Consider the following 15482-nt stretch of genomic DNA (forward strand, 5'->3'; position numbering starts at 1 on the left):
CAGGAAATTCATCATGATTCACGTGGGAATCACACAGGAATCATGCAGGAAACCGTCCATTTCCAACCAGCGCCCACTGTAGTGCTTTCATAAGAAGTCTGTTCAATATCTTGTTGAAACTAAATTTAGTAAAACCAAAGAAAAATACAGCATCATGTGAATAGAGTATTGGTCAACTACACACTTCTGTTTGGGTTTAGATCCAATAACAAAAATTAGAATTAAGATTTTTAAGAACCCCAATTGTAACCTTGAACTAAATAAACCATCAATATTCGTATCTCTTGACCTGAGGCATCCTTGAGCACACAACGTTTTACTAAGATGTATAATGCTTAACTTCTAAACTATTAGTTGATGGTTTCAAATCCTATCTCAGAGGCAGACAGTGTGCCTCGAAAAACTAGCTACATTTCAAATACAGGTTTCCACAAGGCTTATTTCAAGGTTAGGTCATTTTTACTTTACACATACACAGCAAAAAGAACCTTAAATGAGTAAAAAAAAAATCTTTAAATACATGTATTTACCCTTAATTTGAGTAGGTAAATAAGATTATCTGCCATTGGAATGAGTAGGTTTTACCTTAATATAAGATCATAAGTTATTATACACTTGAAATTAGAGACTGCAGTTGTTTCTCCTATTTTAAATGTAAAATTATTTTGTTCCATTTGGAAAGTGTCTTACTTACAAGCTCATTTCAAGAAAAAATTCACTTAATTTCAGAAAAAAAAAATTAGATTTCAAATTTTTTGCACAATCATGATGAAGATAACTAATGCAAGACAACTGATAATCTATTTAATTCTTCCTTAGATAAAAAGTGATCAATAGAGGAACCTTTCTCCAGTCTTTTAATCCTTTCAAATTGGAATCTATCCTCAGTTTTTAGGCTTATCTTAAGTACAGTTTAAATTCTGTTCAGTTTAATTATATGGCAACTATTTACAATACATGTGATATTAAGTTACATTACAGAAAAATGTTATATATATACAGTGATATATAGTCAATTTATGTGTACTGTACACACATCCAAATGCATCCAAATGCAAACATGCATTATGATTCCATCATAGTTATTGAGCAGTGCAGTCAAGTTGATTATTTCACTGGTGGAGTGGTGAACTGTAGCTCTAGCGGCGGCTTATCATCCTGTTTATCGTTGAGAAGAATAGTAGCATCAATTGTTGTTTTTCATTACGTCCAGCGTTGCCCACCGTGTTTGCATTGTCATCATTATCTATGTGAAGTTCTCCAGACAGACAGACCCCGTCACCTGGTTCTGCCCCATGTTTAGCCTGCTTTATCTGACACAGCGTTCCTTTTCCTGATTATCGAGTAAATATTAGTATAGTAAAGTACAGTACAAAGTAAAGTAATAAGATGTTATTGTTTTATAAGAGAGAATAAGAGCAAAGAGCAGTATTCAGAGCATGAAAGTTGATTTTGAACAATAACTTTGACCCAAACAGAAAAAGCGAAATGCACAGACATTGATGCAAAAAGTTGTGCTATAATACACATCCCCATACACTTTTAATATACAATGGACCTCAATATTGTAGTCATTTACATTATATTATCATAATATATTTTATAGGTTGTCAATTTCATTATCATTCATATTTAATATATATTTAATTTACTTTTATCTTTTTTTTTTTTTTTTTTTTTTTTTTTGTCCTGTCTGCCAATGTGGCAATAAGAATAATTGTCTTGATGCCAAAAAGAGCCAACAGATTTTACTTTCACAAGTGTAGCAGTATGGCAATTGCCATATTGCTCCACTTGTTTCATGCATATAAATTGCTTTATTATAATTATGCACAGAGTTTTACAGTTTATATGGACACTTAATTTACTATTATTAAGATTAACCATAGCCAGCATTCATTTACATCATAAAGACAGATTCAGATTTGTTTGAAAAAACACTTTTTTGATTACCTAATGTTTTTTTTGAGCTAGAAAAAAAAAAAAACAAGAACTAAGAAGTTTTATAGAAAGAGCAACTCATTTTTTGCTTTACAGGAATTATTTTGCTGTCACATCACATAATGCAGTATATATAACATGTTTCCCAAAATCAAAAGGCTCTTCTGTTAGAAATGTCTTATTTGTAATATTGCAACTGTTAAGTGGCAATATTTATTTACATCAATGATTCTATAGTGAAAAGAGTATAAAGACTTGACAATTAAGTTGAACTATTAGTCTATCTAATTGATGAAAATCATAGAAATCTGATTTTTTTATACAACAGAATGTGACATTTTTCAAACCAATTTGCTGCTGCATACTTTTATTAGACTTCATTTAGCATGGAAAGGAGCTGAGATGCTGTACTTTTAACTCCACGGTTGCATTGACCTTGATGCTTTTTTGTTCCACCTGACTAACAATGTTTTAACTAAGTTATTTTCAAAAGGTCTTGAGTTTGTAAAGGATGAAAGTGAGCATTCAGGGAAAGAAAAAGAAATATTAATTGTTTTTGAAAAATCCGTACGACAACATTTCTACCATAAAGCTCAACATAATTTATTAAGACTTTATGTGACTGATAAACAGGAGCTTCATATTGTTGAGGAAATATAAAAAATGTTGATAATGCCCCTTTTTATTTCGTACCCCTAAGTAGAATGTAATACAACCAGGGTTGTAAAGAGACTACATGTTATATTAAGAAGAAACAACATTTTAAAAACAACATGAAAAACCAAGGAAAACCACAGACAGTGTAAAGTTTAAAGAAGGTTGAAGTTATAAAAGAAAATAAGAATTTTATTAAGATCTTACTGTTTAATCACAGCAGAAAAGAAATGTAGTTACATTGAAAAGAAAATCCAATTAAGTCATTTTTGTCTTAAAATAAATGCACCTTTAGTTGAATTTAACAGATAAAGTAGTAGTCATTTAAAATTTCCCCACTTTCTTTGATGGGCCCTTTGCTGGTCCCCTATAATTCCTTTTTTAAACATCAATCAGCTCAAATTAAGGATAAATACACTTATTTTAAGAAATTTTGAAGTCTTTTTGCATAGCTTGTTTGCAGAGTAATTTATTTTTTTCTCGAAATAAGTGTATTTCCCTTGATTAAAGTGATTAAAGACAATTTACGAAAAGAATAACACTATTGAAATTTAATTAGAATAAAGATATTTATCATTGTTTTTAGTAAGTAAATGTATAATAATCTTATTTTAAGGTCAAAAATATTAATTTCATTGGCAGATATCTGCTCAAAGTAAGGGAAGATACACTTATTTCAAGAAATGTTTACCTATTTTAAATCAGTGAGAGGCAGTAATGCATTATATGAAAAATCTAAATAAAATGGTATGACTTTAACCCTACAAACAAAAATTACTAACATGGACTAAAATTACTAACCTCTGATTTACTCAGAGAGCCAGGCAAGAAACTAATGTTTTTTCTGGAGGAGATGCAAATAGGACACCGACAGAAGATCCACTCAAAGTGAGAAACGGAAAGTCCTCCAATTTTCTTTGGTGCAGTCGGCCATTTTTACATATTGGCCTACATGTATAATATAAGGTTTGGGAGAAAAACTAACATGGCATATCAACATGAACTCCCTGAAGTAAAACCTGATGGTGGCAGCAGGTACGGTGATATTGCTTATCTTGATTAGGGATAGCTTAATACAATATAGCTGGAACTATTAGAAGCAAACCTGTAAAGATTTGAGATTACAATGGAGGTTCACGTACCAGGCTGGATAAACCCATCCCAATTGTACAGCCAGAGCTACAGAGATGTGGGAAATACTATTTACAAAGGATATTTATGTGCAAAATGATCCAGTTTAAGTCCAGACACGATTCAAGATTATAATCTGTCGCAGGAAAATTGATGCTTACAGATGTCCTTCATTTAGTGTGACAAAGCTTAGGGCAGTTTTGCAAAGATGAGCAGCCAAGAAATGCAGTGTCTAGATATGCAAAGCAGGTAAAGTCAAATCCAAAGAGATGCCGACTCAGTGAGGAATGAATATGAATACTAGTGACACTTTTCAGCTTTAGGGTTAAAACTGTGCTGCCTTTTTAATATATCCCTTATTTTTATACATTACACAGTAGTAGTTTGGAGTTTGTGTTTGTGATGTTAAAATGTCAGGGAATACAAATAGTGTGCATGGTACTGTAACTGTTCATGTGATCTTGTTAAGACTTATATACTTCTAGGTGTATATTATCAATAAAATTCAGAAAGAGATTAATATTAATCACACTAAGTATTTGTATTAAATAGATCCTGTAAGTGCATCACTACCTGTAAATGTTTTAGCTCAACCTTTTAAATATCAAGAATGTCAAAATGACCTTGTTAAACATATTATTGATGTGGAATATAAGAAGCTATCCTTTTTGGAAATCTTTAAAACAATGTTTTCCCCTAAACTACATTCTTCAATTATTATATTTAAAAACATTCTCCTTTTTCTGTTGTCTTTTAGTGGAGCTGAAATTTAACCTGGACCAGTACGTGAACAAACGCTACCCAGGCCTGGTGAAGATTGTGAGGAATAACAAGCGGGAGGGTTTGATCCGAGCCAGAATCCATGGCTGGAATGCTGCCACATCACCTGTTGTCGGTTTCTTCGATGCTCATGTCGAGTTCAACACTGGATGGTAAGAAAAGGTCACATTTAGCAGGTGAAAGTCCAAGCCGTTTCCTTTTTCTCGCTCACCTTGCCTTTGTGTTTGGCTTTTTACAACAGAGGTATGTCAGCAGTTCTATATCTTTTCCACAGTAAGTTGGGAAGATAAGAAGGACTTTTGATTAGATTAGATTAGATTCAACTTTATTGTCATTACACAGGTACAGGTACAAAGCAACGAAATGCAGTGTAGGTCTAACCAGAAGAGCAATAGCAGCAAGTGCAGGACAAATAATGCTTCCATAAATACAGGACATGGGTTTCTACTGAATAAATATAGAGGTGAATACCATTATAAACAGAATTTTAGTAATAGATTTATCCTATGAATATAATATATAGACAACTAGTGTTATGAACTAAATTAGCTGGATATGTACCGAATATAATATAAAGGTAGATATTACTATAAAAAGGGTTTTCACAGTTATGTACAATAGCATAATATACAGATGGCTTTTACTATAAAATGAATAAATAAAGTTTGGACAGAAGCTATTTTAATTAAAGCGCAGTGGAAGGTAATTGCATAATGATTTTTCAACTAAATATATTTAAAAACTTTTATTCAGTTTTATTCATATAGAAATATTAACACCCCACATTTCTACTATCAGTAAGGAAACATAAGTGAATGTTTAATGTTTAAACTGGAATACAGTTTAGGCCTAACTTTTTAGATAAGCAGAACACAGAACAACGAATCACTTTATTCCTGACTCCCACCAATGCACTGCATGGTAATCCATATCTTTGTATTCACCTTGAAAATTACAGTCAAGATTCTTGGAGATTCACAGAAGCAGGCCAAGTACCACAAGTGGCACTTGTAGCTTGAGAACCATATGAAAGTAAAACACATACATTTAGTATGAGCAAAATAGTCAGCACTGCAAAGTAATTTTATTTGTAGGTGCTGCAGTGATTTTGTGGAATTAAATTATTCCTGGGGATCTCACTCTGTCTGCCTGGTTCAAAGGTTTACCAGCAAACACGTTGCTGAAATCGATGCAATTGGCACCTAATTTGAGCCTGTCATGCTGTCGGTATTTGAAGATGAAGTGCAGCTTTAGTTTCCTTGGAAGCTGCCTGGAAGGCATGTGTTCGACACGGGGGGATGGGATGGATGAGGGAGAGGTAGAGGAGGAGAGGAGGACAGCAGCATGTGACAGTTGGGTTTCAAATTAGTAACAGAGTCTGGATGCAGTCCAGTGCCTCTGGTAGCATATATATAGGTATAATTTTAAACAGCAGAAATGCTTTAGTCCTTTCTTAATTACCCAGATTTGCTTTAAACATCAAATACTTGCTCACTGTTTAACAGAAATCTGTAAAATGATACTGCATGAATTCCTCTTAGAGCTTTACCACTCCATGTTTATTGTGATGGAGAGATTTATTAAGGTAAATAAATGTTTAGGAACATTTGTACAAATTCTTCACCTCCACAAATTCTTATGTTTAATAGGGATGAGCCTATATATATATATATATATATATATATATATATATATATATATATATATATATATATATATATATATATATATATATATATATATATATATATATATATATATATATATATATATGTATGTATATATATATATGTATGTATATATATATAGATCAGCTTGCATCTAAAACGCTGAAAAAAGCGTTTTAGATGCTTCTATCTTCTGTTTAGATTTTATGTAAGCTATCGGTTAATGATACATGGATCACTTGTTCTCATTCCTTTCCTTATTGTGTGCTCACTGTTTTACTAATATAATCCAATCACACCTTGTCTTACATCCCTAAATGTTGTCCTGACAATTTCTTATAAACTGCTAACAATTCTTTTTTTCTAATAAATTGTTACAATACCTTCATTATATATTTCCACAATGTTACTGGTCCACTTGGCCTTTTGGGTGGGACCAAAAGGTGACACTTGATTTGAGACAGGACAGTTTCAGTACATTTCAAAAGTGGTAGACAGTTTTACCATAATTCTCCTAATCATGTAAATCAATTCATATTCCCAAGGAAACTCAAACTACCGGTAAGTCGTATTGGTTAAATACAGTGACTGGTGTGCAATTTATAACTATATTCATTTTATCTGTACAAAAACTCAAAAATGATTCAATTCAGTTTATTTATATAGCGCCAATTCACAACACAAGTCATCTCAACTTGAGATGCCTTGAGTCAAGGCACTTTACAATTAATCAAGAACATACCGTCAAATTGATTCAAAGTTTTCTATCTAGGGAAAACCAGTTGATTGCATCGACTCAAATGCAATCCCTCACACTAAGCATGCTTGTAGCGACAGTGAGTTAGAAATTAAACTAACAGATTCTGCAGATTGGGAGAATAGAGACAGAATGAAGCAGAATGATGAAATGGGGGTCCCTATGTCCTCCAGAAGTCTAAACCTATAGCAGTATAACTATAGAGATAGCGCAGGATAACCTGAGCCACTCTAACTATAAGCTTCTATCATTCCAAATTAATGATGATGAAATGAATGAAATGGATTATCCAAGTAACATTTCAATGTTAGTAGCATTTTCCATTTTTAAACGGTTTCAAAGCCCTGTTATGAAACAAACAGGGGTAAGTATACAGTATAAGAATTTAGGTACGGTCTTAGAAAAATACATTTATTTGTGTACTATTATGTTGCATCTGAAGTAAGAAATGGCAACCACAACAAAAGCTTATGATGGAACCCTGGAAATGCTTACCTACAGACACTTCTGCCTTCTGTCCAGGTGTCTGCCATGATAAAGAAGTTAAAGTCCCTTAGCTTCCGAGAAGATCTTGTTCTTTCTCAAACTTTTGTAGTGGTAGGTTCTTAATTTTGACCTACGGCTTAAAAAGTAATTCAACACTTGAATTCCATAATTGTGAGGGGTACCTCAAGCCGTCCAGGGCTCTAAGATTTGTAGCCCTGGACGGCTACAAATCTTAGATTTATTTGGTTTGGTAAAAGCACTCAGAGGCAACAGTAAGCTAAACCCAGCCATAAGAATCAAAAACAAATGTGCAATCACAGATCATTCTGCTAACAGAGGCTCACCGAGGGCTGTTTTAATGAGCCTTAAGAGCACTGTTCATGGTTTGAAAGAGAAAGGCAAGCTCAGGGTCACCCATGGCAAGCAACCAACCAGGAAGGAGCACTCATGAGAATCTGCTTTATTGCCTAATGATACAGATGATAAGTAATACCTGTGTGGTTCCCACAACAGTTTCCCATCTGTTCTTTCCAGAAATAGACTTGCATTTCATACCTCCACATAGCTGCTCTCACCTCCACACAGCTTTTTCGGCCTTCAGCTGTCTCTGTTTTCTTGTTGGCATTCCACCAAACTTCCTTCTTCTACCAAACAAGCTGCGGCTTCAGCTCACCTGCTACCAACATGGGTATTCTTCTTCCTCTACCTGCCACCCTCACAAACTTGGACAAGGTTTTGATCTTGTTTTGAGATACTAATACTAAGCAAGAGATTTTTTTATCTTCTTTTGAGAAGATCCTACTCAAAAATAGGTGTGATAATCTGCCAGTGCAGTAAGACTTTTTGCTTTGACAACATATAATATAGCAGATTATTGCACAGTTGTGCGTAGCATCTTCTGAAAAGTAGATTAATGATCTAATAGAATCTTCCTTTTACTTCAATCTCTAGACACAATCAAAAAGACTGACTAGATTAGATTGTAAGACTTGGTCAGGCGGGGAATTGTTGCAGTTGAGCAAAGAACTTATAAGATGAGATCCTGATTACCACTGATGTGAGCAAAACAATCTGGCGCCTGTCTCAGGAAACAAGAACATTTCTAGGCTCCACCTGATGAGCCTTAATGAGCTCTAGCTGCAGAGCCTGCACCTGCCAGTCACACCCTGGTAAGGAAGGTGGAGGAAAAAAAAAATCAAAATATGCTGCAGAGACCTCAGTGGATATGACAGCCTTTAGATCTGCTTTTGTCTGACGTTTTATTTACAGAAGTCAAAGGAAACTACAGCAGAGTCGCTTTGATTTTGGTACAATAGCAGTTCCTGGATGAAAGGATATAGCTATGGAGAAGATGACAGGCCCGTTCAAAAAGCATATTTGTGGTTCTTTATATCAGGGCATGTGTGTATGTTACCTGTGTGTGGATTTATCTTCTGCTGTGTACTTAGAAACATTCTTCACTGCTTTATGCAGATAGATTTACTCGTGTTATCTACAGTTTCTTTTTGTTAGAACGGAAAGAATCCCTATTTATCATAATATGATTATTCGCCATGGCACATGCATTGATAAGTGAGACGGATGGTTGCTGATATGTTGTGGTGAATCTCCTTCAATGACCTTGCTCTCGCTGCTTGTGCATACTGAGCCAGAGACAGCACTGTCAGCTCTGAGCAGCAGCTCTGTGATTCATTGGCAAAGGCTTTCCCTCCAGGGAGGCTGAACATTTGCAGCTGAAATGTATTGCTGGTTCACATTATTATTAAGGCAAACATAATTGCATCATGCTGTTTGGTGCATTTGAAAACTGTTTTCCGTTCCCACACACTGTGCTGCTTTATGAGGATTTAAGAGGCCGGTGGCTTTCACCTCAGCAACTGCAGAGTCTGAATATCACACCTCAGCTTGGCTTTAATATGGGGACACAAAACTGTAGCTTATGGTTACTGAGCTGTTGCATCAACCATGAGTCCATCCCTTCCCACACCTGATAATGTGTCATCATTTTGACAGCAGTTGTTTGTTGTGCTCTAAACAGGCGCATGCTGTAAATAAGCAGATTAGGGGAAAGTATGGGTGGCTGCAATTAGGCCTAACTGTGTCCATAGCTTCAAACACTGTGGATGAATGAAAGGATAGGGAAACTGATATTTATTTGCCGTCTGCAGTCAAATCTTTGGTTGTAATACATAATCATAATCAGAGAGTAAAATCTGCTCCATGCTGACTGTTTGCTGATTATAATATGGTCATTATAGGGATGTTCTCATAAATGTCATGCTTCAACTTGGAGCTCTTAGATGGATATTTGATTATGCCATTGCCTTCGTGACCCAGTAGGAATATCTGAGAGATACCAAACATTGAATTAATACAATCTGATCACATTAACCTCCTGTATAGATGAGGGATGTGACATCACTGTAACACCACTTTGACAATATTTGGAATAACAGAGATAAATATTTATTTGGATTTCTTTGAGGAGAGGACACAGGTCTATTTTGGTAAATCTCGATATTATTTGCAGATCTAAATACTGAAAGGTTTGAAAATTCTCCTTTGTAAAATACCTTAACCTAGCAGCTACAATAACGACATTTGGTAGATGGGCTAGTTTAACAAGTTGGCGTGCTTTGATCTAAAGCATTGCACTGTACATGCTTTATCCTGAATGTTTTTCTCTGACTGGATGGTGTTACAGCCTTCAAGAGGTTTTCCCCCCTGTATTTAGCTCTGTCTGTTATTTTATCAGCTCTGTCCAGCTTCCCTCTTCTTGCTGAGGAAAGGCATTCCAGTGGGGATATTGTGTTGGGAGTGGTGCACATTTTAAAATTTCCTGTAGTGTGCATGCAGGTCAAAAAGTTCTATTTTGGTCTAAACATCCAGAGCACCTTCTTCAAAATGTTCACTGTGTGCGCTACAGGGATTGCAGCCAACTGCAATTCTTCTGGCCTTGTTTAATAGTTTTCATCTTCTCACGCTTCAATTACGGCCTAATTTGCTAAATGCACCAGTAGTTGTCCTTTCGATAGATTCTTCATACTGCACTGAAAAAAAATGAAATATAAGTCATTTTTTTCTTGAATTGAGCAGATAAGTGAGACACCTTGCCAGTGAAATAAGACAATTTAAAAAAGACAAAACAATTGCAGTTTCTTATTTCAAGTGCATAATATCCAGTTATCTTATTTAAATGGTCAAGATACTCAGATTATCTTTTTTGCCAACTCAAATTAAGGTTTAATACACTTTATTTAAGAATCGTCATCAGCTGCAGCCCTAGCACTGTTCCAATTCACAAGACTGAGAACGAACAAAGTCCCCGGCTGTTTTTCTCGCCCCTCCCTCTTTACCGAGCATGCATCAGAGTAGACCTGTCCGTCCTTGAGATTGACAGCTAACCAAGCATGCACAAACAGTTTCCAGTAGAGCGCTTGCAGAGCTCAGAGTATTTAGTTAAAAGATCTCTTTTCTGTTGTTGTTGTTCTATAAAAGTAATTTTTTTTTTTGAGGTCAGAATATTATACTTTTAATGGCTACTATATGGCCCGTTTACTGATTTAGTGCGTAAATTAAAAAATGTTCAGATGCTGAGAGGACCTCCGAGGCTATCCACAGCCAGGGCGAATTTTGGCCCATCTGCAGCAGCCCTCTCTCGGCATAACCGTGTGTGAACTACAGCTGGCTCTGATAGCAATTTTTTTTGTGTTATTTGGCAAAATGGTAATTTGATTTTTGTTTATCTGACTGTGTTCATTATAATTCCCCCAATAAATGATAAAAGTAAGAATTTATTATTATTAGAGACTATTAATAACAGACGATGAAATGCAGTTCCATAGGAGGCGAGCGTGTGGTGTAATCATAAGTATGATTCTGTTCCAATTGAGTGCCACATTATGTGGCGTGCTCCCCATGCTCCTGTGTTCTTCTCAAGAACATAATTGGCGAGGACAGGTGTCCGTACTCGCATTCGTGTGAATTGAGAAACGGCCTTGGTCTTCATGATGCTGGTTACTCTATAAGACTCCCAGGAAAACCTCTAAGGCCTCCACAGAAAAGCTTGTACTCTACCCACAAGGTGTTTTTAATGATTAGGTGACTTCTAAAGCCATTTAGATGCTTTTGATTTTATTTAAACATATTGGACCAATGGACTCTCATTACACATAGCTACTATGCTGCATTTTAGAATTTTTAAAGACAGATATACATTTAAAATACTCTATTTTCTTTAAATTAGAATAAGGTGGTCTATAAATAGGGTTGTTTGATACAGTATATTGTTGTGTTTTTTTTTTTTTGTTAAAATGGAACAGTACTCAGTCGGTAGCAGTCACTGATGCAGAGATACTGTAAATTCATGACACACAGCTGTTTTTCTTAGCAAAAGTAAATTATGCTCCCATCACACTTTGTGCGGTAGTAGCAGAATTAAAGTGAATGGGGAGCCTCTTACAATACTGATAGCTTTAGAGCCCAGGCTAGTCTGACCTGTAAAACCACAAAAAACATAGAGATTTATCCTGCTTCCACTATTGCTCAGTATCTAACCACATTCTAAGCAAATACATTTGGAATGAGCGCAGAGTCTCCCATTGCAGTCTAAGACCCTTTTTCCAATTTTATGTCTCTGCCAGCAGCTGTGTACTCCAGGTGAAGCCAAACGCCATAATAAATTGATATTCTGTGCGGACCCCTTTACCTTCTTGAAATTCAGCTTCTTTCATAGGAGGCAGAAGACTGGCCAGTTTTATTATGTGCTCTGAATATGCGTGTCGAAGCTGCTCTGTGAGACTGGCAGCAAAAATGACTGTGGTTGGTTGCACAGTCAAAGACTTCAAATGGTTTAAAGCAGTTCCTATATTAATTCATTTGCCACACACATTCAGGGGTTGTAAATTAGATCTTGCAGGACAGACATATTCTTAATATTTCATAGTTGTCTAAAGGTGGAAAGACCGGTTTTTTAAGATGAAAACAACATAATACAGCTCTTACGATACGTTTCAAGGTAATGCTTTTGGTAGTACTCGTTTATTGGCTTGGAAAATTCATGGATTGATTGCTCTAAAATTTAAACCACAGGTGTGTCTTAGCCTAACTTTGAACCTTTCAAATTGAAAGGATGCCTTAATATTTTTAGATAGGAAAATGGGTTGCTTGGTGAAGGTCTGCAGTTCTGCCAAATGATTTAGTTGCAGATTTTAAAAGGTATCTGAAATGTTTTACCATGCATTTATGTTTGATTTCCTTGCAAACTCTACCTTGACCAAAAAATAAGAAAAAATACCTATTATCTTTGTAATTACTTCACTCAAATTGTGCATGTGTCTCTTTGAAATACATTTTCAATTATAACAAAACTCTCATGAATGTTTTATATATTTCAGTCTGCTGAACTCATTAGAGGTAGTTGGCTTTTAATTGCTGCTGATGTTTTCTTCTTAAATTCTCAAATAACTGAGTAAAATAAACTTGTGTGCTTGAAAACAGCTGCATTGTTTTACTGCCTTATATTTGCTGATATATGACCTCAAACTGCAAACAAACAAACAAAAAAAACAGTTGAAAAATGTTTTTGTGAAAAACCTTTACTTTAAACCCTGCTTGGGGTTCCTCAAAGTTACGTTCTGGTGCCCCTGCTATTCAACATCTACATGCTCCCCTTAGCTCAGATTAAGGCAAACGGCAACATTAGTTACCATAATTGTGCTCATGACACCCAGATCACAATAACGACATCACTTTGTCTCCAGGTAACTATGAACCCATCAGAGCTTTGGCTAGATGCTTACAACAGATCAATATGTGGCTATGCCATAATTTTCTCGAACTTTCTCAAAACAAAAATGAGGTAATCATTTTTGTACCAAAGTAGAAGAGATCCAAAGTTAGCCCACAGCTTCAGCTACTACAGCTAGAAACCACTTATTATGGTCAAAATTTTGCTCTTATGATGGACTCAGACCTAAACCTTCAGAGGCACATAAAGGCAGTTACCAAGTCAGCCTTTTATCACCTGAAGAACATCTCCAGAATTAAAGGACTAATGTCCAAGCAGGATCTAGGAAAAACTCATTCGTGCATTTATCTGAAGTAGATTTGATGACTGCAACAGTGTCTCCCCAGGTTTGAATAAAAAGTCCATCAGACAGCTGCAGCTGATTCAAAACGCTGTTGCTCATGTTCTCACTAGAAGTAAGAAAGTAAAGCCCGTCCCGGTTCTGAAGTCCTTGCATTGGCTCCCTGTAGCTCAGAGAATAGACTTTAAAATCCTTCTGTTAGTCTATATATATATATATATATATATATATATATATATATATATATATATATATATATATATATATATATATATATATATATATATATATATATATATATATATATCATTAAATGGATCAGCACTGAAATATATAAGAGATTTGTTTTAGGTGTATCAACCTCCCAGACCAGTCAGGTCTTCTAGCTCCAGCCTACTCTGTACACCCAGAAGTAGATCCAAACATGGAGAAACAGCATTTAGTTCCTATGCTCCACTGATCTGGATCAAACTCCCAGAAGACTGTATAAGTGCTGAAAGCCGTTCTTTTAAGTCAAAGTTAAAATCCAGTTCGTTAAGAACTGCCTTTGACTGTTGATGTTAAATTGTTAAATGGGGTATTATTGGTTTAAGTTTTTGATCCAACTGTTTTATTTGTTATACCACCTGCTTTTACCTGGTTAATTACCTTTAATTGCTTTTATTCTGTTTCATTTTTCTTCTATTTTATAATTAAAATTCATTAAAAAATAATGCAGTAAGCACAAGCATTTTGTAAAATACTGTAAACTTGCTTTGCCTTGTCTTTTAACAGTGGCCTTAAAGTTTGGCATGAGCAAGTCAAGGCTTTGCACTCCAAAACTTGAATAATTTGAGCCAAAAAACATCTAAAGTTGCACAATTGACTAGCTCAACTCTTAACTCTTAACTATCACACCCTTGTTAAAACATGGAATTTGAAAGCTTAACTTTATCCTTGTTTATTTTTAAAACTGTTTTTCATCAGCATTTTACCTTTTTAAGCTTGTTAACCAACATTAGTAATTCTTATGAATATAACTGATATTTACAAGTGCTTTTGGCATCAGGACAGTCATTCTATTTGCTACATCGCCAGAAAGGACACTGTAAAAAATAAAAAAATAAAAAAATAAATAAAATACTTGGACATCGTGCATTACAAGACTGTTACAAAATGAAATCAGAGATAGAGAGTAAAAAAATTAGAATGAAAATACAAGATTGAGACTAATATGCAATCAAAACAAAACTCAACACAAACTACTGTAAATGAGATTACAGTAGCTCAAATGACAGAAGATAGAGAGCAGCAAAAAAGAAACATACTGCAAACAAAAGCCGGACAAGACAAAAATGTTACTAAAACCAAAAGAAGAATGCTGAAAATAGGATAAGCTGCAGTCACAGAAAATAGAGAGCAGAAAGTGGAAGCATTCTGAAAACAGAGCAGCAAAAATAACTGCAAGTTAAGACCACCAGGGGGAGATGTTCATAAACTCAATTATCAACAGACTTAATAACATTCAAGGTATTTTGGAGGAAGTTCGCAGATTTTTTAAAAGACCAGCCCTCTCCACATTAAAGAAAAATGTGCATGTGAGAGCATGCACAAGCCCATCTCTCCTCATGCATGCTCTGTTTAAAAGTTGCTGTCCTCATAGCACATACAAGCTTACGGTGCCCGAACATCTGCTCTAACCCCTAAATCCCTCAGTCACTATATATAGCGGGGACTATATAGTATACTTTATAGCAAACTCAGTTAACTGACCGTTTGGACAAATGATCACTGCTTTTTGCTCCGTTGGTCATGTAATTCTTCCTCCACTATGTGGTGTCTGCGCCATCTTAGTCATCATAGTCTCTTGCTGTGTCGCTACCCGACAGTGGGGCGCTGTGACAGCAAATTCCATAATGTTTTGCGAAGAGAGAGCTCTCTGCACAAAGCATTCCGGGATATATCTGCCTCATTTGAGGCCTTTCATTTCTTCTCATA

At 35.3% G+C, this 15482-nt stretch overlaps 1 protein-coding gene across 1 annotated transcript in view; it reads left to right on the forward strand.

Moving 5' to 3' along the window:
- galnt9 (polypeptide N-acetylgalactosaminyltransferase 9) overlaps positions 1-15482 on the forward strand; it is a 187671-nt gene that overhangs the window by 88575 nt on the left and 83614 nt on the right. Inside the window, exon 4 of the mRNA XM_038273609.1 lies at positions 4484-4658. Within this exon, the coding sequence (XP_038129537.1) occupies positions 4484-4658 (175 nt within the window). The remainder of the gene's footprint in view (positions 1-4483; positions 4659-15482) is intronic.

Source organism: Cyprinodon tularosa, unplaced genomic scaffold (genome assembly GCF_016077235.1).
Source record: "Cyprinodon tularosa strain WSP-4 unplaced genomic scaffold, ASM1607723v1 ctg88, whole genome shotgun sequence".
Taxonomy (NCBI): Eukaryota; Metazoa; Chordata; class Actinopteri; order Cyprinodontiformes; family Cyprinodontidae; genus Cyprinodon; species Cyprinodon tularosa.